The sequence below is a fragment of the Pteropus alecto genome, unplaced genomic scaffold (genome assembly GCF_000325575.1).
Source record: "Pteropus alecto unplaced genomic scaffold, ASM32557v1 scaffold164, whole genome shotgun sequence".
NCBI lineage: Eukaryota > Metazoa > Chordata > Mammalia > Chiroptera > Pteropodidae > Pteropus > Pteropus alecto.
This window is the reverse complement of record NW_006439568.1, coordinates 9,100,312-9,124,741: the sequence shown is the minus strand read 5'-3', so window position 1 is coordinate 9,124,741 and position 24,430 is coordinate 9,100,312. Positions and strand designations below refer to the sequence as shown.

The 24,430-nt window shown below is 38.8% G+C and overlaps 1 protein-coding gene across 1 annotated transcript in view; it reads left to right on the top strand.

Annotated features, from left to right (window-relative positions):
• SLC30A8 (solute carrier family 30 member 8) overlaps positions 1–23,643 on the top strand; it is a 34,031-nt gene extending 10,388 nt beyond the window's left edge. The window contains exons 2-8 of the mRNA XM_006916598.1: positions 452–651; positions 9,690–9,836; positions 11,929–12,082; positions 15,526–15,676; positions 17,326–17,431; positions 21,908–22,042; positions 23,405–23,643. Coding sequence (XP_006916660.1) covers positions 452–651; positions 9,690–9,836; positions 11,929–12,082; positions 15,526–15,676; positions 17,326–17,431; positions 21,908–22,042; positions 23,405–23,550 — 1,039 coding nt within the window. The 3' untranslated portion in view covers positions 23,551–23,643. The remainder of the gene's footprint in view (positions 1–451; positions 652–9,689; positions 9,837–11,928; positions 12,083–15,525; positions 15,677–17,325; positions 17,432–21,907; positions 22,043–23,404) is intronic.
• The last annotated feature ends 787 nt before the right edge of the window (positions 23,644–24,430 follow it).

The following is a 24,430-nucleotide window of genomic DNA, read 5'->3' as shown; positions in this document are numbered from 1 at the left end:
ATGATCTATTAACAACGTTGCTGTGGAGAGGACAGTGACAGTGGGTGAATGAATCATCAGGCCGGCTCATACACACATCTCTAACATCGTTCCCACCGCCTTTCTTTACTTGCGGAACAGTGTCCAATATCTTTTCAAAGTGAAGTAATTGGGAAGGAAATGCATCAAAATGTATCTGTTTCCTTTCTCCTCTTCCTTTGACATCTCTTAATCACTGGTGGAAGAGAATGAATAAGAGTTTGACTGAATGAAAGCAACACTTGTAGTTGAGATTTCATAAGAAAATTTCTTGCTGTTCCTTACACTTGATATTTCTTGTAGAAGGAGCTGTGAATTGTAACTTCCTAGCTAGTTTGCAAATGTCCTAATAGTGGTTCTGAGAATGGGTGGGGCTGTCAGTGAGGTGTTTGCAGCCATGTTCACTATTTGCTTCTGTCAAACTTATTCCTAGTGTGGACCTCCAGCAGAAACCCTTGAATAAAGACCAATGTCCTGGAGAGAAGCCAGAGGAGTTGGAGTCAGGAGGCATCCATCACTGCCATGGCAACTCCAAGGCCATGGAGAACAGGGCAAATGAGCAAGGCTACGCTAAGTGGAAACTCTGTGCTGCTTCAGGAATATGTTTCGTGTTCATGATTGCAGAGGTCGTGGGTGAGTATTTCTCAAAAAGCCTTCTCTTATTAAACAGGCAAGCAAACAAAACCCTGCATCATTGTGTTAGGGTTACCTAGGCTCTTCTTTGAAAGTAAGAGTTAATATTTTCTGTCATTATAGATAAGTTGGAAAATAGAAGGAAACAAAAAGAATTCATTGCTATCCCACGTCTGAGTGCTAACCTCCAATAAACTTATGTAGTTTTGTACAATATATTTTCTATTCATAGCTCAGTTTTTTAAACATAACTGAGAGCATACTGAATGCTTTTGACCATGCCGTCAAATACTCTTCAAAAACATTTTTATGCCTGAACAATATTCTATAATACAATTCACTGTGATTTACATAACCATCTTTCTATTGTTAGAAACTTAGGGAATTTTTCCCTGCTTATGGACAATGCTGCAATGAAAATTATTGAATAAAATTTTGCTTGCCTTTCTGGTGAATCCTTTCAAAGAGATTTCTAAAAGTAGAAATAATTGAAGGACATACAATACTTTTATTACTTCTTGATGCATATTGCCAAACTGTTATCCAGAAAGCTTGAAACAATTTGTATGTCTGCCGACTCTATATGAGAATAATTTTCTCTCCAAATATTTGCTAGAACTTATTTTAATCTTTTAAAAATCTATTTTATAGGGAAATATACTTATTTTAATATTAATTCCTTTCATTGTTACTGCTATAATATTTTTGCATGCATATTAGTGATCTGTTATTTCCCTGTTAATCCATTTTCTGCTTGCCTTTTAATGCCTGTGGCTCATTTGTTTTTTAGATAATTTGTAATTCTCTATATTGATCTCAGAGAACTCTTTATATAGTTAGGATATTAAACTTTTGTTATATTTGTTATAAATATTTTTTCAGTTTGATGTTTACTTCCTAATTTTTGTTTAATTTTTAGCTTGACTTAGAGAAGTTGTAAATATTAGTAGGTAATTGTGTTTAAAATTTCATTTTGAGCTAATTTATTTTATTACTCTTTCACTATTAGAGCTTAATAAGCCTCCCCAAGCTACTGAGAAGATAAATACCATTCAACTGTTGTTCAAATTTTTGCATTTAATTTTAAATCAATGTGAAAGTAAATAAGCTCTAAGAATTGAAAGTTCTTTTTCTAAATAGCTAACAAAGTTTTCAGCATTATTTATGAAATAATTATTTTATCCATTGATTTTTTGATGTTTCTTTTATCATTTATCAAATTTTTATAAACATAGGGTTTCATTCTAAGGTGTTTCACTGATCTGTGTTGCTAGTCTCTATCAGCAACATATTTAATGCAAACTTATATGCTATAGTATCACTTGTTCTTTATTATTCCTGTTTAACAAAAAAAAAGGTAAAGGCTATTCATTTCCGTTTATTATTCTAATTAAACATGAGAATTATTTTGTTCAGTTCCCTCCAAAATCTAATTATGATTTTATTGGTGTATGAATTAATTTGGGAACAAATTTCTTTAAAATACATACTCAGTTTTCTCTCTGGGAATTTGGTATGTTTCTCCATTTATCCAAATATTCTACATCTCCCCTCAGAGTTTTGTGGTTTTAGTTTATTTGTGTTTGTTTTAACATAGGGACAGCCTATTTCTTGCTAGAGTTATTTATAGTTATTTTACGTGTTTGGTTTATTCTTTCCAGAGGTTAGTGGGGTTTTTCTTTTCTTGTATCCTGTTCTCTAGATGGTTAGTTTTTATAGTCTGGAAAGAGTTCATTTTGTATACTCATTTTGCACTCAACAGTGTACATATTTGAAATATTATCGTTCTAAATGTATCTCAGTCCATTTTCCTTGTTCCTCTCTCATCCATTCTCTCCATCCCAGGAGATAAGCCTTTCTTTTGCAAAAAACACATTTCTCCTCATTTTCAATAGTTATACCTCTTCTCTATGTTTCATATTTTTATCATGCTAAATAATATCTTCTGCTAAATCAGATCTATGTTCAACTATTTAACTATTACGCAAAATGTTTCCTGAGAGGTTAAATGTTTTTATTATGTTAATAAAATGTTCTCCTTGCCCAGCTTTTTAAAAGGTTAACAAATGGTCAAGGATGAGCACTGACGTTTATCAAATATCTTTTAAATTATTTCGACTAAAATTTTTTTGACCCATTGTTAATGTGTATTATATTCAGAGTTTTCCCAATATAATATGATTTTGTATTTCTGGCATTATGATGATAATAACTAATATTTATTTAATGCTTACTAAGTACCAAAAACTGTAATGCGTGCTTTCTTTCCGTTGTATTACCTTTCTTAATCCTGTCAAAAACCCTGAGAGGTAGGTCCTGTTATTGCACTTTGTCAATGAGATACCTGAAGCACAAAGAGTAAAGTATTCTACTTTAGTAGCATACCTGCAAGGGGGCAGGCAGTCTGAATCCCGGGGCTTGGGTTCTTAGGCTCTCACGATGATGCCTCTCAATTTGACTGTGGAGTGCTGTGGGCCATTCTTTCAATGCATTGATCGGTCTGAGTCACTCACATTTTTATTATGATTTTTACACCTTTGTTGATAATGGAAATTTAACTATAGTTTTCTGTTTTGGAGCTATTTTTCTAAGTTTTTGAATCAAGAGTTATACATATCAAAAATGAAAAGCTTAGTTTTAATAATACCTTAAAAAAAAAAAACCTGAAAGGGTATATATAACATTGTAATTATCTCTTCCTTTTCAAGAAGGAACTCCCTGATAAATCGTGGGGCTTTGGAGACACTCTTGGAAATAATCCTTTGATATAGTTTTTTAGCTTCTTCCTCATTCATTGACATACTCAAAATTTCTACTTCTTGAATAAATTTTTCTTTTTCCAAAGTCATTCATCTCATCAAAATTTTCAAATTCATTATCATGCAATGGAATATAATAGTCTCACATTGATATTATTTATTCTTTCCTCATTTTAACATTGCTTATATTTTTTCTCTTCTTTTCCTTGATTTAACTTGGTAGATATCTATTTTATTGATATATTATTTGCATACATTTTCTTGAATATATTATTATTTTACTGTTTATTCTGTTTTTTGACTTTATAAACCTTTTTTTACTCTCTCCATCTTTCTTTTTCAGGGTTGTATTCTCATTGCATATTTTAGTATCTTAGATTACATTCTTATTTTTATCATTCCTTTTTATTAATAATAAAACTATGTGCAGCTATAGGCTTAGTCTAAAGTTTTTGATATGCAATATTATCTCATTGATTATTTTTTCCCAACAAAATTTTAAAAATTGCTATAAGCTATCCAGCATATAGTATCGTAAACTACTACCACTCAGTTATCACTGTTACCTGTTGCACTTTGTTACCAATATTTTGGCTTCAATTTCTCTCTATTACTCAAAAGGAGGAATAAATTAATAATAATCTGAGACTGGAGGGAAATAGAATCTGCTAGGATATTTATTTTTTTTGTACTACAAGAATTAATTGATTGCTCCAAGCTATAGAATCTTATGCCTATACACTAAGACTTTTATAGCTTTCCAAAACTGGAGAAGAACTTAGACTCATACAGTATAAGACAAATCCAGGGTTGTTATTAATCTTTGTCCGGTGGCTTACAAGAATAACTGATACCATACAATTTCTAGAGCTAGGAATAGCCTTTTGAAGGAACTTACTTACAGTTTGGTGGAGTTGTAAATAATTTACTTTTGCAGTTCCAATGTGGAAAGCTCCCTTTGGAAATCCACTGACATCTATGCCAGAGGAGTATTGATTTTTTATTATCGAAATTCATAGGACTGTAAACAATATTCAATTGCTCATGTAAGAGATTGAGAAAAATGGAAAATCTAAAAAAAAAAAATACATTTAAAACATGATTTGAAAAGATGATGTTCTGGAAATTCATAGCGTTTGAAATAAAGTCTTGCCACCATCCCATGCAAACACAGCTCAGAGAGAAGCAGAAACTGGCTTCTTCCCTCCATTTCGTTCTTCCTTTGCTTTTCCCTGAACCCATGTGGATGCTGAGAATGTTGGCATCTTCTCCCCAGTTGATGTTTAATCAATAGTCTGAAATAAGATGGTCTCCCACTCACAAAACTCGCTTTTCTTCTTGTGCCTTTTTTTTATGCCCTGCCAGTTCGCTTTTAAAATGACTTATATTTTGGGAGTGGTGGGAAATGGGAAGCTACTCACTTGGAGTGAGCAAATCAATCTCCTCCTTTTCTTCTCATTCTTAATAATTAGTCTATGAGTTTTAATCTGACTTCAGTTTAGAGTCGGAAGAAAGTGATGTTGTCAGTAAAGAAATTAAATGGATACTGACAATCGTTTGGAATTTGAGCTGTATTTATTTTGAACTGATTTTCCTCAAACATTGCTCTCATGTTAATTTTGTCTTCAGAATTCTCCCATGGCTCTCCTTCACCTAGATCAGTCCTTCACGACCTTTTCCCCACCTTGGCAGGCACTGGAAATGTTACTGAGTACTAGAATAAACTGACAAAGATGCTTGTAGCAAGAAGACGAGGGTTTAGGGACTTCCGCTGTGGTAGGCCCCAACTGGCTGCTCCGAGTGACAGAAATTAATACTTTGGAAAGCTCTGGTATCCTGAACAAAATGAAAAATTCTTACATAGGCTTTCAAGTCATTCCATCATCTGGCTGCCAAGCTGACTAGCGATCCTTTTCTTTTACTACCCTACTTGAGTCTTCTGTTTCAGTTGTTTATTCCATGCAAAATAATCATTGTACCTAACGTCTCTGTAGCTTTTGCTTATGCCTTTTTATGAATGTAAAAGCACTCTTCTCATTCCCCATACTCATCAAAACCCTGGCCATGATCCAAGACCCCAACCCACAGGTCACCTCCTCCCTAAAGCCATTTTTGACCATGTCAGAGAAAGCAATATTTATCTTCAGATCACTCCCGCAGCATATGGGATATGAGCAAGGCCTTGAGGGATGGGTAGAAATTGAAAGGTGGCTAAGAGGGAAATGAGAGGAAATTCGGATAGAGGGGGCTCAATGAGCAGCACCTGATTATTGCTGTGGTCCAGGAGGTAGTAAATATCACCTTACCTGGAAAGACTTTGAGTGGGTAGGTCTGCAACAGGACAGGGAATATGTATTTTTAGGAAGTAATTCACGTGAGTCTGATGTGTAGCCACATATGTGTAGTCTGATGGGTGCCACTGCTGGTAGCAGGCTGGCACTGCCCGTTCAGCAAGCTTTCTCATACTCATTGTGCTGGTAACAACTCTGGTCTTCCTGGCCCATTATCTCATGCCTACAGGCAAGGCGGTGCGAGATACCAAGCTGGATTAATCACTCTCTGGGACTTGACATAGGGAGGTTGGGGAGAAAAGCTCTCTCTCTTTCCTCTATAAATACCATGCTGAAATGACGTGAACCTGGAGCTTCCAGAGGCCACTTTCTTGCTGAGAGGGAGGAAGTCTGTCTTCAGTTGGACAATAAACAGCAATAGTTGGAGACAGTGGAGCCCCAACAACATTTTTTGAACCTTAGGATTGGGCTGCACCCAATCCGATCCTACCTAGATTTGTTCTGTTATTCGAGCCAATCAATTATTATCATTTTGTTGTCATTGTTGTTCAAGCTAGTTTGAGTTAGGCAGTTATGACTTACAAATGAAAGAACCTATCTAAGGCAGTGGTGTACGTAAAACATGGTCAGTAGAGAATAAAACTAGAGTGGTAGTTGGGGCTTCAGAAAGGACCTTGAGGCCTGGCTAGGGAATCAGGATTCATTCTGTAGGCTTTGGGGAGTCACTGACATCTAAAACAGAGGAGTTCCAGGCCATGGGGCTGTATTTAGAGAGGGAACTGCCCACAAGTGCAGAGGAGATCGGAGAAAGGAACTGAAGTCTGTAAACGTCAACGTGTCCACTGTTAACGGGCCTTTGGTCCTGTTGAATTGAGACTCTATCTGATTGCTTGTGAAATTTCCTAATTGTAAAAAGGCCATAAAGGGGAGTCACACTGCAGATGTAGACATGTATCCCAATTTGGAAAGACAGACATACAGACACTGAGAACTTACGAAAAAAATAAGCTCAACTATGGCCATTACTGGAAGAAATGGGGAGTGGTCAGGAAAAGGCATGCCGAGGCAGGACTGTTTGAGTTAAGCAAGGATGGAGGAAGCACTAGGTTGCTAGAGAAATACAGAGCTGGAAGGATGGGGAAGACGGTGAGAAACGCAGAGTGAAAATATTCTCTTAGTAAGAAAAAGATACTCTTAGTAAGAAAAGCTGGGTGGTGGGATAACCACAGGCTTTACTGATAAGGGAATTTATTTTCCACCGGCCAGGGTGTTTCATCGGTTTAGACCACTTACATTTTTTGAGATGCCTGGTCTTAAAATTTTAAGAAACGTCAAAACGTACCTATGCAAACTGTGGTATGTTTTAAATTATTGTTAAATAATAACTCCATGAGTTTTTGACAAGTTATATAGTATAATAATGCTATTCATAAGACAAAGAATTTAAAAAATGTACATTAATAACATACAATGGTACAGTCCAGTAATGGGAAACCAGGATAATGTTGTCAGATAAACATCTCCTTCTTTCGATCCTATCGCCACGTCTGTGTTCTCCACAGAAAAACATCGTGTGTAGTTAACATCAACTTTGTAAATCTGAGGTGACAATGAGACCCAGGCCTGGGGGCTCCCCTGCTCTCCGACTGTCGTCTTCACCCCACAGGCCCTGAGCAGGGTCTGTTTGCAGGGCTAAGTCCTTAGAGCCCCACCTACTCTGTTACAAGTGCATTGCTCTCTATGTCACGTCGAGTATTCAGAAATATGAGTGCCACTACCTTACTTATAATTCCCTTTGGCCATTATTGTTGTGTCTTAACCTCTAGCTTCCCCTCTCTCTAAATCAGCCTCTATACTGCAGACAAAGATCCATCTCTTAACTACAGATCTGAACACGTCACAACGTTGCCTCAAAATCATAAATGGATCTTATTCAAATCTTCGATATTAATAAAAAATAATTATTTGTTTAAAAAAATCATAAGTAGATCCTCTTATCTCATAAGATAACATGCAAGTTCTTTAGCGTGACATATATATAATGACCCACTCAAGGATCCCAAGCCCACCTTTCCAGTCTCATTTTCCATTATTCCTCCAACACTCCACACCTCCCGCTTTTCCACAAAAGTGCCATGTTCTTTCATTTCTGTTTTTGTTCTCGCTCTTACCTCTTCCCCCGCCAAAAAACCTTCTTTTCTAGCCAATTCTCAACTTCCCCTGTGAAAAGTTCCTCCGTGCTCCCAGTGCGAGTGGTTTTCTAATCCCCTAGCCCATTGGGCATGCCTTCGGTATGCGAGCCTTAGATAATGAGACCACTGAAGGGAGGGGCCATGATCTGTTTACCGTTATTCACCTTTGTATACCTGATCCCTGTACCATGCACAGTAAGGGCTCAATAAATTCTGGCTGGACGGTTGAATTAATTGTCAATAATAATACCCCACACGTTCAGAAGCAAATGCAAGTTCGGTGGCAAACTACCTTTTGCAAACACTTTGTTCCATAGTCACTCAGCACGATTGCCCCCAGTTTTCTGGATGGTTCTTATGAGTAGCTCTGAGGGCTGCAAAATGGTTCTTGGTTCCCAGGCCTCCATATTAACATGCTTTTTCCAAAGTGAGCCATTTTTCTTTCTCAGTGGCCCCCTGACTCAGCTGAGCCTGCTGAAGAAACCCTGAAAGACTTCATTTCCGTGCCTGAGGTGGTGATGTTAGCCCAGCGCACAGAATCATCACCATCACTCATTGCTGAGATTGTGGCATGCTGCTTATCTGCATGTAGTCATTTTCTGGGCAAGAAATAATGCATTATTAACACATCTTTATTATCAGGCAGACAGAACAACATTAGAGGATAATTGAAAGGACAGCTGATTTGTTAGCAAAATGTTACTTTCTGGCTAATGAATCATTCCGATTTTTGCACTGACAGCTCAGTAACAAGCTTGAAGACTACTTTGCTTCAGACCATTAAACTTTGACAAACCAGTTATTAACTACAACTAGAGCCAGCGGTCTGTGGGGATTATTGCAATTATGAGCCATATATGTAATTTTTTAAAATCATTAGTCGACAAGGTGAGTCTGATGATGGAGAGGCTGATGACTGACAGTCTCCATTGCTTTTGGTACAGAAGGCAATAAACAGCTGCCAGGAGGATTAATCAGTCAGCAAAGGCTCTGTGCTGAGAAGATGTGGTAAGGGCAACAAAAGTTACTGCTCTCAGACAACACGCCCTGATCGGGAAGGAAGGGACAAGGCTTCCTTTGGTTTCTACTTTAGCGGCCGAAGGTCTTTTCTCACAGGAGAACTAGAAGGAAACAGAAGGGGCCCAGTGAATGGAGAGAAGAGCCAGCGGGACTCCATGGCTTGGTTCTCTTCCTATGCTTTACTGGATTGCTGTCGCACCCAAGAACCCCGTTGTAAGGTGCCTGCCCTCTCTCCTGACTGCTCTCCACTAGTTATAACAGGGATCTCAGCGAGGTGGCATGAATTAGTGGAGCAGAAGGAAGTGGCGGAGATTGTGGTAAAATTGTAAGTAAGAAAGCTAAACAAAACCTCTACAGCGGGCCAGGTTGTCATCTGGCTGACAGACAAGAGTCCAGGTCCTCAGGTTGGAGGGTGAGACCCTTTGAATTCGGCCTACACCTTTCCAGCCTCACCTTCCTGTGTTGCCCTTTTAGAATTCTTATGCCACAGTCTAACAGGGACGTTCTCCAAGTGTGCCCACGCTGTCCAGTCTCTGTACCTACGCTCCCCTGGGAATGGCCTCTCCCCTTGAAATTCATTTCTACGTGTTCTAATCCTGCCCACTCTCTGGGTCTGTTTCTTGTAAAATTGGGGAGAAGAGGTGGATTAGATCAATGTAAATTTCTCTTCTACAGCTCTGCGGCTCTGTGGCATTTTCACCCACTCTGGTTAGTATGCACACGAGTCTAGTTGCCCTCTAGGGCCCTAACCCTGTATCATATTCTACACCTCCTAGGTGGCCACATTGCTGGGAGTCTTGCTGTTGTCACAGACGCTGCCCACCTCTTAATTGACCTGACCAGTTTCCTGCTCAGCCTCTTCTCCTTGTGGCTGTCCTCCAAGCCCCCCTCCAAGCGGCTGACATTTGGATGGCACCGAGCAGGTACAGTTCACTGATTAAGCATTCATGGCAGGGTAGTGCCACAGAGTCGAACCAAGGGTAAAAACAAAAGAGACAAAGCGAAGCCTTGTTCAAAAATCCCTCAAAGGCACATCTCTGGTGCGCAGGATAAAAGGGATATGTCTGTGGGAACGTGTGTTCACAATGTTAATTCATCGAAAAGCCAGATTAATCATGCTACCTCTAGGCCAGTGGGACAGCAGAAACTCACGCATCACCTTGGCAACCACTCCAGCCCACGGGTCCCAGTGTGCGCAGACAGCCACGACATTGCTCATTAAGTTACTCTGTACCTGAGAGGGAGAACGGGTAAAGCTCAGACCACTTTGCAAAGTAAGGCGCAGACAGCACCACAGAGTTGCAGAGAGGGAAGAACTCACGGGGAACTCGGGAAGGGAAAGCGACGGAGAACTGAGGGCAGAGCAGGGGTGGCCAACAGGCTGACGTGGCCCGGCTTCACGGAAAGGTGATGCTAGACGCTCACCGCAGCTGGTAGACTGACAACTGCAGGCTGCGGCTTTTCAAGCTTAGAACGATAGGAAGTTCTAATTTCACACCAAACAGTTTATCACTGCAGGTGTTTCGAGTTGCCTTTCCGTTAACATTCGGCGAAAGAGAGAAATGAGGCAATAAACATTAATAAAAAGAGTTTGTGACAATGTGGTCTGATGACGCGTTTTCAGTCCCTCTAGAGAGCTACTCTTGGGAAAATATTAATTTTGGCTGAGCACCCCTCCTTGGACTGTGTAAATTATTACTTGTATTTCACTCGTTCTGATACCATTGGTCAAAGCTGTTTTGTATGCATAGAATGTTTTGTAAATATAGGGAAGACTCAGAATTTAGAATACTGAGAATTTGTCCCTTCTCTCCCTGGCCATGGAAGTCTGACATGCGAGACCAGTACTGCTCAATAGAACTCTGCTTCGAGGGAAATGTTCTATGACATAGAGTATAAGGTGGCCATGGGACACTTTAAGTGTGGCTGGTGCTACTGAAGAACTGGATTTTTAATTTAATTTAATTTAGATTTAAACAGCCACGTGTGATTGACAGCTGCCGTATTAGGCAGCACGGCTATAGACGCAGAGGTGTGTTTCAACCGGCCCATCACACATGTAATTTCATGGGTAACTTTGTCGAGTAAGAAGCTAAGCATAAGTTAATTTATTTAAAGAGAATATTAAGTGTCAATGAAGAAAGGTAGCATGTGGCTGTGGCAAAAATCATGACTGTTGCATACAAATGACAGAAGTCTGGGAAGCAACATGTTACATGGCTCTGCTTCAGAAGGGTGAAATGCGTCTGACCACTGACTCCCGGGCTGCTTCTAGATCCATCTGCAAGATTGAGTTACAGATCAGGGCGAGGTCTTAAGAAACTTCTAAGTGAGTGAATGTACTTTACTCAGTGGGCAGATTGAACACTATCTTATCTTTAAATATTAATGTAAATGTCTCCATTTCTGATGCTTCTTTTCCTTATTTTGCTCTTAAAATGCAGTTAGAGTACTGATATACCTCTGAGCTTACCTCTGTATTTACAGTATATCGAGTTAGCAAATGAAACTCATTTTTCATCAAGTACCCTCTGAAGCCTTTCCTTTTTACTATTTTCATCCACTGAAGAAGGTACTGGTCCTGGAAGTTATAAACATTTTATGGAGGAATTAAGAGTTTCTAAATACCTTTTACTCTTTGTGCCTCATTATTTCATTTCCTAATAAGTTTCAATCATTTTAGCACCTGCTAAAATTAAAGTCTCCAAGGAAAAAAACCAGCAAGGATAGGCAGCAATTAATATGCTTTAAAATTTACTGGAAATTACTGAGTCACGAGGAGTATAATGAACTGAGAAGCTGGTGTTTTATGAATGCGACGTTAAATAACTTCGTCTGAGTGCTAAAATGCATCCAAATTCTCACTGCGTGGATCACGGAGTGACCTCCTTTGAAGCCTCATTTTTTGGATGTGGGGTAGGGCGGGGGGGCAACATTAATGTCTCATGACTCTGGGGGAGGTTAAGGTGATTCACGAATTCCTTGTGGATGGGATCTGTGTACTTGAACCCTTAGAGATCCTTGGTGCCCTGCTGTCCATCCTGTGCATCTGGGTAATGACCGGTGTGTTGGTGTACCTGGCATGCGAGCGCCTGCTGTACCCCGATTACCAGATCAAGGCGACCTTAATGATCATCGTTTCGGGCTGTGCAGTGGCAGCCAACATTATGTAAGTCACCCCACACACTGCCCATGAAGCTTGGCTTTTATCCTGTCTGGACGTACATGTGTTCGCTGTTATTTTTTAGCTTTCATTTAATTCCTCTACTTATAAGGACGGTAGAGACCTGACAGAGTTTTCAAATGGTTCTATGACTAAAAATAAGGCAGGTTCTGCTAGTTTGAGTTAAACTGTGCTTTAATATCAGCTTCCAACTGCTACCATTTTGGATGCTTCCTATGTGCCAGAGACTGCGCTAAGAACTCTTCGATCTATGTCATGAAGCTCTATGTTCACTTAAACATATTAATTAAAGCTTAGTGAGGTTAAATAAATAGCCAGCGAGGTAGTGTAGAACCAGGATTTGAATCTAGACCGAAACTCAGAATCGAGCTCCTAGCCATTCTGTTCCCTCGTTTATATTGATGCTTCCATACGGGATGTGATCCTATTCAGTGTTTTTTACATGAACATCTTATGGGCTCCCAGAGAGCTGGGTTAGAAGGAATCTTAAATTTTATTTACTTCAGTTCTCTTCCTACTCTTGAATTCCCTTTTACAACATCCCCATAAAATGGTCATTGGTTTCATATATTTTAACAGAACTAGTAACAGAGAATTTATTTCTCTCAGAAATACTTTATCTTTGCATCATTCCAACTGCATGAAAATCCTTCCTAAAGGTCTGTTAGCTAAACTCTCTTAATTTTCTACCTGTTGGTCCATTCTCTTATTTAGGCAGTCTAAAACCATTCTTTGGGACATGTGGTCATATCCTACTGGACATGTGATCATTGCCATACTGGTCATGACAATGGGGTTTTGAGGCCAGGGCTTTGATCCTTTTAGGTCGATTTGCTCTTTCCCATTTGATAGTTTAATTCTGGGCAACCCTATTTAAAACTATATCATCTATCTATCATCCATGATAGACAGAATAATGGCCCCTCAAAGATTTCCACATTCTAATCCTTGGAACTTCTGAATGTGCTAATTTACATAGCAAAAGGAATTTTGCAAATGTGATTAAATTAACAATGGTTTTTTTTTTTTTTTTTTTGAGATTGGGAGATTATCCTGGATTATCCAGATAGGCCCAGTCTGACTACAAGGAAGCATTAGGTCAGAGAAGAGCTCTGCATTGCTGGCTTTGCAAATGGAGGAAGGGGCCTGGAGCCAAGGAATGTAAATGACCTCTAGAAACTGGAAAAAGTGTGAAAATGAATTCTCTCCTAGGATCTTCAAAAGGAATGCAGTCCTGAACACCCACTTTAGACTTCTGACCTCAGAGCTATAAGATAATAATACATTCACATTGTTCTAAGCCACAAAGGCTTTGTGGTGATTTGTTCCAGCAGCACTAGGAAACTCATACACTATCTATGTATCATTTATCTGTCTATCTTGCAATGCAATGTGATGCATGCCATGTAGTAGGTTTATACATGAAAGTGAAGAAGACAGGGATAGGAGAATGGCATTTTAAGCAGTTTTTTAAAAGAGAGGGCACAATGGAACCTCTGGAATTAGAGGAGGATCTGAGCATGCCCACTCTGAAAAATCTCCTCAGGTCACTCTAACACCTTTACCTTGTGCCTGCTTCCATTCCTTAGCTCTTAGTTTGCAAATTATTGCTCAAAGGTATCTGAGCTAAACAATTAGAAGAGTGGTATTTTATCTGCTGTCACTGACTAGATCCCTATTTCCACCCAGTTATGCTGAAAATGTATTTCACATCGGCACCGTGGAGATCAATGCTACTCTATCACCACTGGGAGACAAATAAGCCAGAGCACATGTCCCACTGACTGGGGGTCAATAGCATCATCTTTGCATAAGGAAACTGATATGTCCACAAGGCAGCAGGAAGAATAAAAATATTAGTAATTTCCAAAGAGTCATGTGTCATATAGGTTGTGTCAATGCTACACGAAGATGGATATGCCCAGCTAACTACCACATGAATCTGGATCCTCGATGATTGATTTCTATTTCCTAAATAGATTATCATCCCTGGTTTCTTTTTACTGTGACTGCTTTTGAACTTCGAACTTAATTTGCAGGTGCTTAGAAAGACAAGGGATTAGAAGAGCATTGACTTCCCTGTGCAAGTAGGTGGTTATTTATGGATAAGAATATGAGTGACTACAATGCTTTCTCCCAGAATTGGGATGACAGGTTTCAAGTGCTGCTAGGTGCTATATTGTCTGAACACAGAGATATCAGAATCATAACTTGGGAATAAACCTATTCCTTGGGGACCCAAAATCAGGACAGAAAGTTCCAATAGAAGTTGCAAAGGGATTCTAGGATGAGTATTACTGAAAGAGCCTAACACTGTTGCATGCTTAATTTTCTCTGCTTGAAACATTTCCTCTCTTCTTAGCCTTTTACCTCTAACAATAACCTTTCAAATCCAAGTCAATTACTTTGTCTTTCCAATTAAATCAGACTCCCCTTGTACATAAATGGTAACTCCTAACTGAGTGAACTTCTACCCAAACACTGACAATCTAAAAACTGCACCTTATGTGCTAATCAAATCTTGGTAGATAACTCAGTCTACCTTGTGGTGATGGCCTGAGATTTAACAAACACCTTACTGAAAACGGACTGGGATACATGGTCCTAAAAATAATTTTTTTAAGCCTTTGTTGCACTATGTGCAGGAAGAGTTTCCAGGCAAAACACTCCTTGCCAGCCATCAGTAAAAAGGTCCTCATTTTACCTTTGGTCTAATACCTCTTAAAGTTATAGATAAGTATAGATAGGTACATAATTTATAGTGCCTACTATCCAGCTCTTTGACTTGGATAGGAGATGTTAAATTTTGCAATATTCATATATAAACATACACACTCATATATATATATATTTATAATACATTAATACATTTTGGTCTCTTGATAAATAGCTACATAAACATAAGCACAATTACACCCACCACTAGTCATAAGAAATTATTCAAATTTCGAATTCTCATGGAAATGAATAAAATTAAGTAAAATAAAAGATTAAAATTCAATCCTGCAATCCTGATGAAATTCACTGCTTATTTTGTTTTATCTCTTTCTACTGTTTTTTTTTTGCACTTGAAACTGACACATTTAATTAAGCAGCCACCAAAGCTCGGGTCTAAGCTTAACTTGGTGCCTGGCATTTAGCAGACCCTCAATAAATATGTCCCCTCCTCACAGTTTTCATGTAGAAAAGGGGAGCATTAGGTAGGTGAAAGAGAAATTGAGATGAATCTTTGTTGTCCTTGTGTGAAATATTTTAAATTCTATGATACGTATGGGTTCAAAAGTAGTCAAAAATAGTACATTTTAAAGCATTAATATTTTAGCAATCTGCCATTTTGCATAATAGATGCTACTGTCAACTTCTCCATTATGCTGCATAGGTTCTTAAGGGTTAATCTCATGTGCTGAGAACACTGTTCTCTCTTTCAGACTAAGTGTGATTTTACACCAGAGACGCCCTGGCCACAATCACAAGGGAATACAAGGCAACGCCAGCGTCAGAGCGGCTTTTGTGCATGCCCTTGGAGATCTGTTTCAGAGCATCAGCGTGTTAACCAGCGCACTGATCATCTACTTTAAGGTGAGTATGTTTGAGTTTACTCACTGTTATAGTAATTTTATAGATTATGTAGTATAGAAGCTGACACTCCAATATTAAGTTAAACAAGGGAGGACAGCCTATGTTTGCCTAATTTGCAAGGTTTAAACAAACAAATGTTCAAAGCCCGAAACCTTAGACTTTCCAAATTTCTAAGAGCTGTGTGTTTAACTACAGACTGCCAGTCTTTCAAGAAAGTAGTTCATTTTGTCATGCGGTTAAGATGGACCACAATGGAACCATCAATAGCTCAGGGTTCTTGGGCTGTAAGCAACAGAAAAGATATCTAGCTCACTTAAACAAAAAATAAATTTATTGGCTGAAATATATTGGCCTACTTCCAAACAGAAATCGAGCTAGAAATAAGGGTGAATTTTGGTATCTAGATTTCAGAAACTACCCAACTTCTGTCCCAGACATCATGCTGAAATGAATGTTACTCGACTAATTTTTTTTCTGTTTTGTCACTATGCTAAAGATCCACATTTCTAGGAAAGGGGGTCTAATTGACCTAATTTGGGTCTTGTACCTGCTGCTGGGTTGGGGAAGGGTAGAACATCTGACTGACCGTCCCACCAATATCACCCAAAATGGGGGAGAGGTAACTTATTTCTGAAAAGTCAGGGCATTAATGGAAAGTGGCAATGAATCCTGGGTGGGCCTCTGACTCTAAACAAATATTCACTACAGATCTCTATTTGGTAATACCAAGAACTAACAGAGGTGGGGTAGGGTGGAGGTGGGTTTAATGGAGGACGGCATTTAGCTCTGTTTGTTCGCATCATGGTTGTGCAGTTAGCAGGGACTCTACATTATTTTTACTGAAAAATAAAATTATGCAAATATGTATAAAATTATACAAAGACATAGCTGAATTTGGTTTAGCAAATGCTCACTAAAAGCTTTAAGTTTAAGACAGAATAGTTGAAAATTGTATGGGATAGAGGAATTTGAGAGTACTCTTATAAAAATTAGATTGATGCCAAGTTTCTTAGAGATAATGAAGCAAGACTCCTATGGCATAAAACTTGATCAGAGGCAGAACAGCAGGTGTTTATCCCTGAGCCCAAGGGCTGTGGTGGTGAGAGAAGGCAAGAATGAGGCCTCGGCGCATACTCTTAAGACTGTGTCAAAGATGCCTGCCTCGAGTATGTGTCATACTTGGGAAGGAAAGGAACAAACTCCAGTCTGCCAAGACCAAGCTCCAGCTGTACCTTGGTAATATGCCATCTCTGAGCAGACAACACACTTCCTTCTCATCATAATTAAGGCCGAAAAGCCATTGAATATTGTTCAAATTGGTGCATATTTTCATCACATACTCTGTACTATTAATTTAGGAGAAGTTAAATCGGGCCTCTTAAGAAAACACTCAAGGACATCTTTCCCTTTACTTCTTAAATTACAAGGAGAGCATGTCCTATTTTTTTTTCCTTCTTCAGCAGCTGGTAATTTAGAGCTTAAAAGAGGGACTGAGTCTTCAGGAAGTCTTGCCTCCTGAGTTGGATGTCAAGGGTCAGGAGGGTGAAAGGGTGATGGAGAGGGAAAGAAACAGGGAAGATTCTTTTATTAATCAGACTTTCTGCTAAGGAGGCATAATTTCAATTAACCAAAGCCCCTATATTTTCTAGCCAGACTATAAAATCGCCGACCCAATCTGCACATTTGTCTTTTCCATCCTGGTTTTGGTCAGTACCGTCACTATCTTAAGGGACCTCTCCATCTTACTCATGGAAGGTAGGAGTGATTTTATGATTATTCCTAGGATCCATGTTTTCTCTTTTCTATAACCACAAAAGGGAATGGCCTCAAGGCATGCTCACTGTGAATTCGCATCATAGATAAAATTTAACCTGATAAGGAATTTTTGCAAAAACAAATGTTGTGAGATTTGTTCATATGGAAACAAATAAAAAGTATCAGCTTCTATTTTTCCTCTAGCAAGTGTTGAATGATGTGTCTCAGTGTGGAAACAATACTTACAAACACTAAAGTTAGACGTGCAGGGAGATATTGCAAAAATATTATTTTACCCCTAAATATATGGAACAGACCTAAGACAGACTGCATAAATCTATCCTTCAGGCAGCGCTGTAACGACTCTGAAGGACTTGCTAAAACACTTGTTAGACCAGGCCAGCAGTCCCCAGGCTTTAGCGGCATCACGATCACTTGGAGCGTTTGTTAAAATACAGATTGTCGCCCCCTCGACCCCACCCCGGCTCCTAAGACAGTAGATCTGGGGTGGGTTCCAGGATTGCCAATTTCTAACAGGATGCTGATGCTGCTGGTCTGGGGACCACACCTTGAGAACCACTCGACTAGTCTTCTCATACCACTTAGATTCCTCCATGAGGGCCCTAGGATTGGCACCTAGAAAATTCAGTCAGAGCTAGAGGTGTACATCATATCAAACATCCAGATGATCCAAAATATCTGGATAGTGGCTGAACTTTTCTTTTTTGTCTAACACGTTTTGAAAAAAAAGGTAGACACCGTCTCAGAGTGCAGTTGCCTTCAAAACAACTCACATTCCCTTAGTGTTCACTGCCAAGTATACATTTAAGGGTTTTGTTCTCAGTGGGTGCTATAATTGTTGGCAGATGATAGTGTTGACAACAGTGAAACAAAATGGAGTTCAACATCACTGAGTAACAGGTGAACCTTGCTCTGAAGGTGACAGTATTTGGTTTGTCAAGGCACAGATGCATCCATTTCCTTTCCTGAGGGCCTAGCGCTGAGCTGCAGCTCTGGTTGCTGTCATGAAACTTAGTGACTTAAAGGGAGATAAAAAGCACGTCGGTGCACAATTTGAGATGACTATATTCCACTTTTTCTGTCTCTCGGGATAGATCTTCTCTGGGGATCATTTTATTTTATTTAAAGAAAGAACAGCTAATTATTAAAACTGTCAGGTAACTCCTAATGGAAGCTGTTTAATTTTAAACTAGGTTTTCAAATTAGGTTAGCACAAAAGAAATATTTGTCTTTGGTAAAATATTAAAATAATATAGGAAGGTAGAAAATGAATTTTAAAAGTCTTCCCGTTTTCCCACCCTTGAATTCCCAGTCTCATTCATCAAGAGTAACACCTACTAATAATTTGACATATATCTTTCAAAAAATATCTATGCATTTACATATATGATGTGCCTGTTATATTTATACATACATGTAAATGTGTATGTATGTATAACACATATTCCATATATGTAACATATATACATAGTGTACGTGTATGTATTTTTTTATACAAATGGGATTCTGGATTGATACATATTTTGCTCGGAACCTTGATTTTTTTCACTTGGAGATCTTTCCATATTTGTACATATATAGAAACACCCGATTCTTTTACAAAGTATTCCACTGTGTACATGTACTTGCTTATTGATGTACATTACAAACAATGGTATAATTACTATTCTTATACATACATAGTTTCAGCACTTGTATATCCATGGAATCATTCCTAGAAATAATATTGCTATTTCAAAAGTTATGCGCATTTTAAAATATGATAGATGTTGCATTTCTACCAGATACCATAATGATTTCTTTCTGGCCAATAGCCTATGACAGTGTCCATTTCTCCACATCTTCCCCATCGCTGGATATTATCAAAATGCTTATTCTTTTCTAATCTGCTAGGTGAAATATTTTATCCTGTTGACTTCATACACAATTCTTTAATTATGAGTGATGTTGAATAATTTTTTTCATGTATTTTTTAATCTGGGGGATTATTTTTTAAACACTAATTTGAGTGTTTCCCTGAATGCATTAATATTTTTGCAGGCTCTCCCTCAGAACAAAAGGTTTCTGGGATGTGATGGAGTGTGGAGGTCATAGCCACCCAGTGGGAGCATATCCTCTTGCTTGCCAGCATTATTTCATAGAGTAAAATAATGCTGGACTTTTGTTCTCCATAAAAGTGAAGAGATAAACAAGGCAAGAGAGACAAAGGGTAATGGGATCATGACTTTATCTCAGGGGCCCTAGATGAATGACAGCAGGTCTTCAAAGGTCAAATGAAACTCCTCAGGGATGACACACTAGGCATAATAGTCAACTTTGAGTTGCAAAAGCTAGAATCTAGCATTTGCATAACACTTTACACTCAGAGCATGAATTTCAGAATCTGACATCCCACTTATCTATGTGGCCTCAGCAATGCTTTTTAACCTTTCCGACTCCCAACTTCCTCTCTTCCAGTTATTTAGGAATTGTAACATTAATAACTAGCTCTTTGAGTTCTTATAAATATTAAAATATAGTAATCACTATAAATGAAGTGCTTAGCACTAAACTTGACCTATGGTAGGTTCTCAATAAAGGTATGTTGTTGTTGTTGTTGTTGTTGTTGTTGTTATTATTATTACAATGTAACAACTTCACCCATGACTCATATACATTCTACTGCTAATCTGAGGCAAAAACTCCTTTAATTTGTTTCTACTAATCTGAGCTTTGTGCAACTCAAAGAGTAAAAGAACAAGTTGACCAGCTTTTTGTTACCTCCATGAAACAATATGAATTGAGATTAAACCAAACTTAAACTGGGCAGAATTTGAGCTCCAAGGAGAAAATCCCTATAAGCAAGCTTCTTAAACTCTGAAAAAGGAGGGTTATTCCTTTTTGAAAGGATGCCCTATTTCTTTAAGGAAATGCTTCTCAACTAGCTGCTAATAACAATCATCTGAGAAGCTTTTAAAAAATATTTATGCTCAGACACCATATCCAGAGATTCTGATTTAATAGACTGGGGTGGGGGGTGGCTTTGATGTTTTATAACATGCAGCCGAGCTTGAGAACCACTGTCAAGTAGAACCACTGCCCAGTGGCTTATAAATGTTAGTGCGATAGTTCCCTGACCTTGGCTGTGTGTTAGCATCACAAACGAGCTATGAAATACTGATACTGGGTCTTATCTTCAGAGAGTCTGACTTCATCCATCCTCACTGTAACCTGGTCATCAGGATTTCTAAAATCTCCAGTGATTCTAGTGTGCAGCCAAGGTTGAGAGACTGAGTGTAGATTTCAGAGCCTCATCCACAGAAATTTTCTTCAAGAGGACAGAGATAGAGCCAAGGCATATTAATTTTTAACAGACACACCAGGTATCTGTGTTAAAAGTATATGATTGAAATAGAGGCTAAAAGGTGGTCATCCTTAGAAATCTCTTCTACAGCATTCTCTTTGGATCAACTTCAGTTGACAAGGATTTACCTATAGCATCCAATGGCTTCACCATTGTTGTGCTGGTTGAGTTAATTAAAAAAAAAAATTCTTATATCAAACTGATGTCTTTTACAATCCAACTGATCATTGGCTCCTTCTGTACTTAGCCAAAGCAAGCGACTTCACACTCGTATCCTCTCGTCTTCTATATGACAATCCTCGCAATGTTTAAAAAATCCTTAGCCTTCTCTTATCCAAGCTAGAGACACCCCAGTTCCTTTGGCCTCAAAGAGTAGCTGACTGGCTGCCAGACTCCCTAACTTCCCGTGTGCCCCACACTATTCTTCTAGAAACAAGGATGACAGTCAAACTATTACATTTTGTGACCCAGACATTAGTCCCTCGTTAACGCACCTAAATTAACAAAAGTTTCACAACCAAATAATAAGATGGTATTACAATGTTAGAAGCACCTATTAACACAGTTCACTAAGTGACGTGTTAGGTAACTAACAATTTGTATAGCATTACAGTTTACAAAAGGCAGTTATTTTCTGATTTGGTCCTCAAAGAGCTCTTTGAACTACATATTGTTTTTATTATATCTATTTTATTACAAGTGTGCTAAGAATCAAAGAAGTTCCAAAATTTGGGTAAATTAGAAATAGCTGTAGCCAGAATGCTAAACTGGGATTATCTGATACCAAATCCTACGTTATTTCATTTTGTTTCCAAAGTATATACAAAGACAATTGGGAAAGTACAATTGATTTAATAATACGCCCTGAAAATGAAGAATGACTACTGTTGTTGATTATTGCATAGTAAAATCTGCAAATGTTTTTCATGAACTTTTGATTGATGATAAACCCTTTGAAAGAGGTGAATCTGATTTGTTAATATTTGAAACAAGAAATGTAAATGGAGAAAGCAAGTTGATATTTGAGTGAGGACTTTGCAGCCGCAGTTAGCTATCTCGATGAACTATATTCAGTTGAATAACAATAGCCTCCCCCTCTTTCCTTCTGGCAGGTGTGCCAAAGAACCTGAACTACAACAGTGTGAAAGAGCTCATCTTAGCGGTGGATGGGGTGGTGTCTGTGCACAGCTTGCACATCTGGTCTCTAACAATGAACCAAGTGATTCTTTCTGTTCATGTTGTTGCAGGTCAGTGAGTTTTGTAAATGCCCTGGACAAAATTCAGTCCTTGTTTTATAAAGTCAGTAATTTTCCTCCTTTTTATAGAGCTGCCTTTAGTGTCTGTTGCTTGTCAAAACAACTGTAAAGTGTTTCGTATTGCCAAGGGCCTTTGAAGACTATTCCCTCGGCAATGTTGTCATGGAAACAATGATACTGGTGACATCTCTTCAGGCCGATTAAAGAGGGTAGAGAGTAGAATAAAGAGATAAAATGCCACCCAAACTTCAAGACTTTAGACTCTAAAAATTAGGCTTCACCTATTTGGCTTGGTGCCCAATCAGTGAGTTAAATAATAGGAACAATTTCAACAATAACTCTTCAATGAGTATCTCTTGTATATAAGATGCTTTGCTTATCACTGAAAGTAGGTAAATGAAGAAGACATAGCTTCCAATTTAAGGTTCTAACAAGACAAAAAATATGCTAGTAAAAATTAATGGTGTTTTTTTTTTTTTTACTGGATGGTTGGAAATTCTGTAACCGTCTGAGATAATTCTTAGAATGTTGGGTTTATTATAAAAACTATTCTCAAGTAGAAGGTGATTTTTGTCCATGATATATCCTAGGGCTGGGAAACTGGGTGGGGGGGGGTGTGTTTCACTACCTCAAGAGACAGCTCAGGCCAAGCATGATACCTTAGGCTACTAAAAAATAACTCGAGAAGTTACTTCAAGGCAGGGTACAGGAACACTGATGATGGTCATTGGTCATTTGAGGGCTTTGTTTTCTCAGACACTCTCATTGCTGAGAGGCTTGGACCTGGCTACAGGGAATTCACAGCACGCACTACACCAATATTTCACTGCAAGTGGAAGAATCTAGAAATCAGGTTACTATGGAGGGAATTTTACAGCCTCCTGATATCTTTTGGGACATGAGAAAAGATGGCAGTGAGGGTTGCTGCTCTAAGAAATGTCTGTGGGGAGCTCTAAATGCTTCCTGCTTCTTGTCACTCGTCTTAATACAAATTCTGATTAGAAACAAGGCTGCAACCCAGAGATCCCTGGGGACTGGTGAGCAAGGCTATGTAAGAAATAGCAGTTCTGTCTTGGCTTTTTCCAAGGCTTACCGCCCCAACTATACTCTGCTCCTAGGAATGCCAGACCCCAGAGAGAGTGTACAAGAAGAGTCCCATAGTGACAGGGCACGTTGCTGCAGCAGAATTTCCCCTACCTTGCCTATGTAGCTGTAGCTGATTGTCAGAGCCAACCTGACTCCTCCTGAGCACTTTGCCAGTGCCCTACACCACAAAGTACTTTGAAGCTGGAGAGAGTAGTCACCCTTGTGTGTGCAATCGATGCCAGTCTCACTGTGGTTCCTTTTCAACAGCAGCCAGCTGGGACAGCCAGGCTGTTCGAGGAGAGATTGCTAAAGCCCTCAGCAACAGCTTTCCTGTGCACTTACTCACCATTCAGATGGAATTTCCAGCCGACCAGGACCCCAACTGCCTTTTCTGTGAAGACCCCCGGGACTAGTTCAGTCACACCATCAGCTTCCTGAGTTTGACAGGCCACTACATGCTGTTCTGCAGTTGCTGGAACTTAAGAAATAAGAAACCAAAAGAAGAAGTTTGAGAAATTCGTGATACAGTATAATGCACATCTTATTCTTCTTTATTTACCTCCATCCACCATGAATGAAGATATATTTTGATTCATCAATCAATTGGATTATCAACTCATCTGTAGCTGTGTTCAATTACAGGAATGTGTGTATACATCATTCCTGACTGGGGCTGAAATAACGGTTGTTTATAAACACAGGCAATAAAAATTTTCTCGCCCGTCAATAACACAGCCCAATGCTGAGTGGGTAAAGATGAACTCAGGAAAGTCTGATCAGGAATCAGTGGCAAGGGTTTTTTTCCCCAAACCTGAGCAGTGACAAATAAGAAGAGCCAAGTCAGGAGCAAAAGAGAATCTGGAGTCCTATTACCCCATTAGAATCTGACTTTCTCACCAAGTCATAACATGATTTGGGGCAGTAACTTTTGACTCCTTGTCTATCAACATCACTACTCACTAAATGGAGATGTGATCTGTCTCTCTCTCGCTTACAAATTATATAGTAATACATCTGAAACTCTTTAATTATATTTTACTTCTCAGCGTAAATTCGTGGATGAATGAAAAGTTATATTACTGCCTTTCGACTGTTTTCACATGGTGTGACCTCACAGTAAAAGGAAACAACGAGGCATCGAGAGGCAGAATACTTATCCCAGGTCACACGGAAAATAACTTAGTCAAAGAAGATAAGACCTCACGGGTCTTAAATAATGTTTATGGAGCACCAACTACTGTCCAGTTATACTGGGTTATTTCAATATAACCTCACTCGTTCTAAGACTAATTT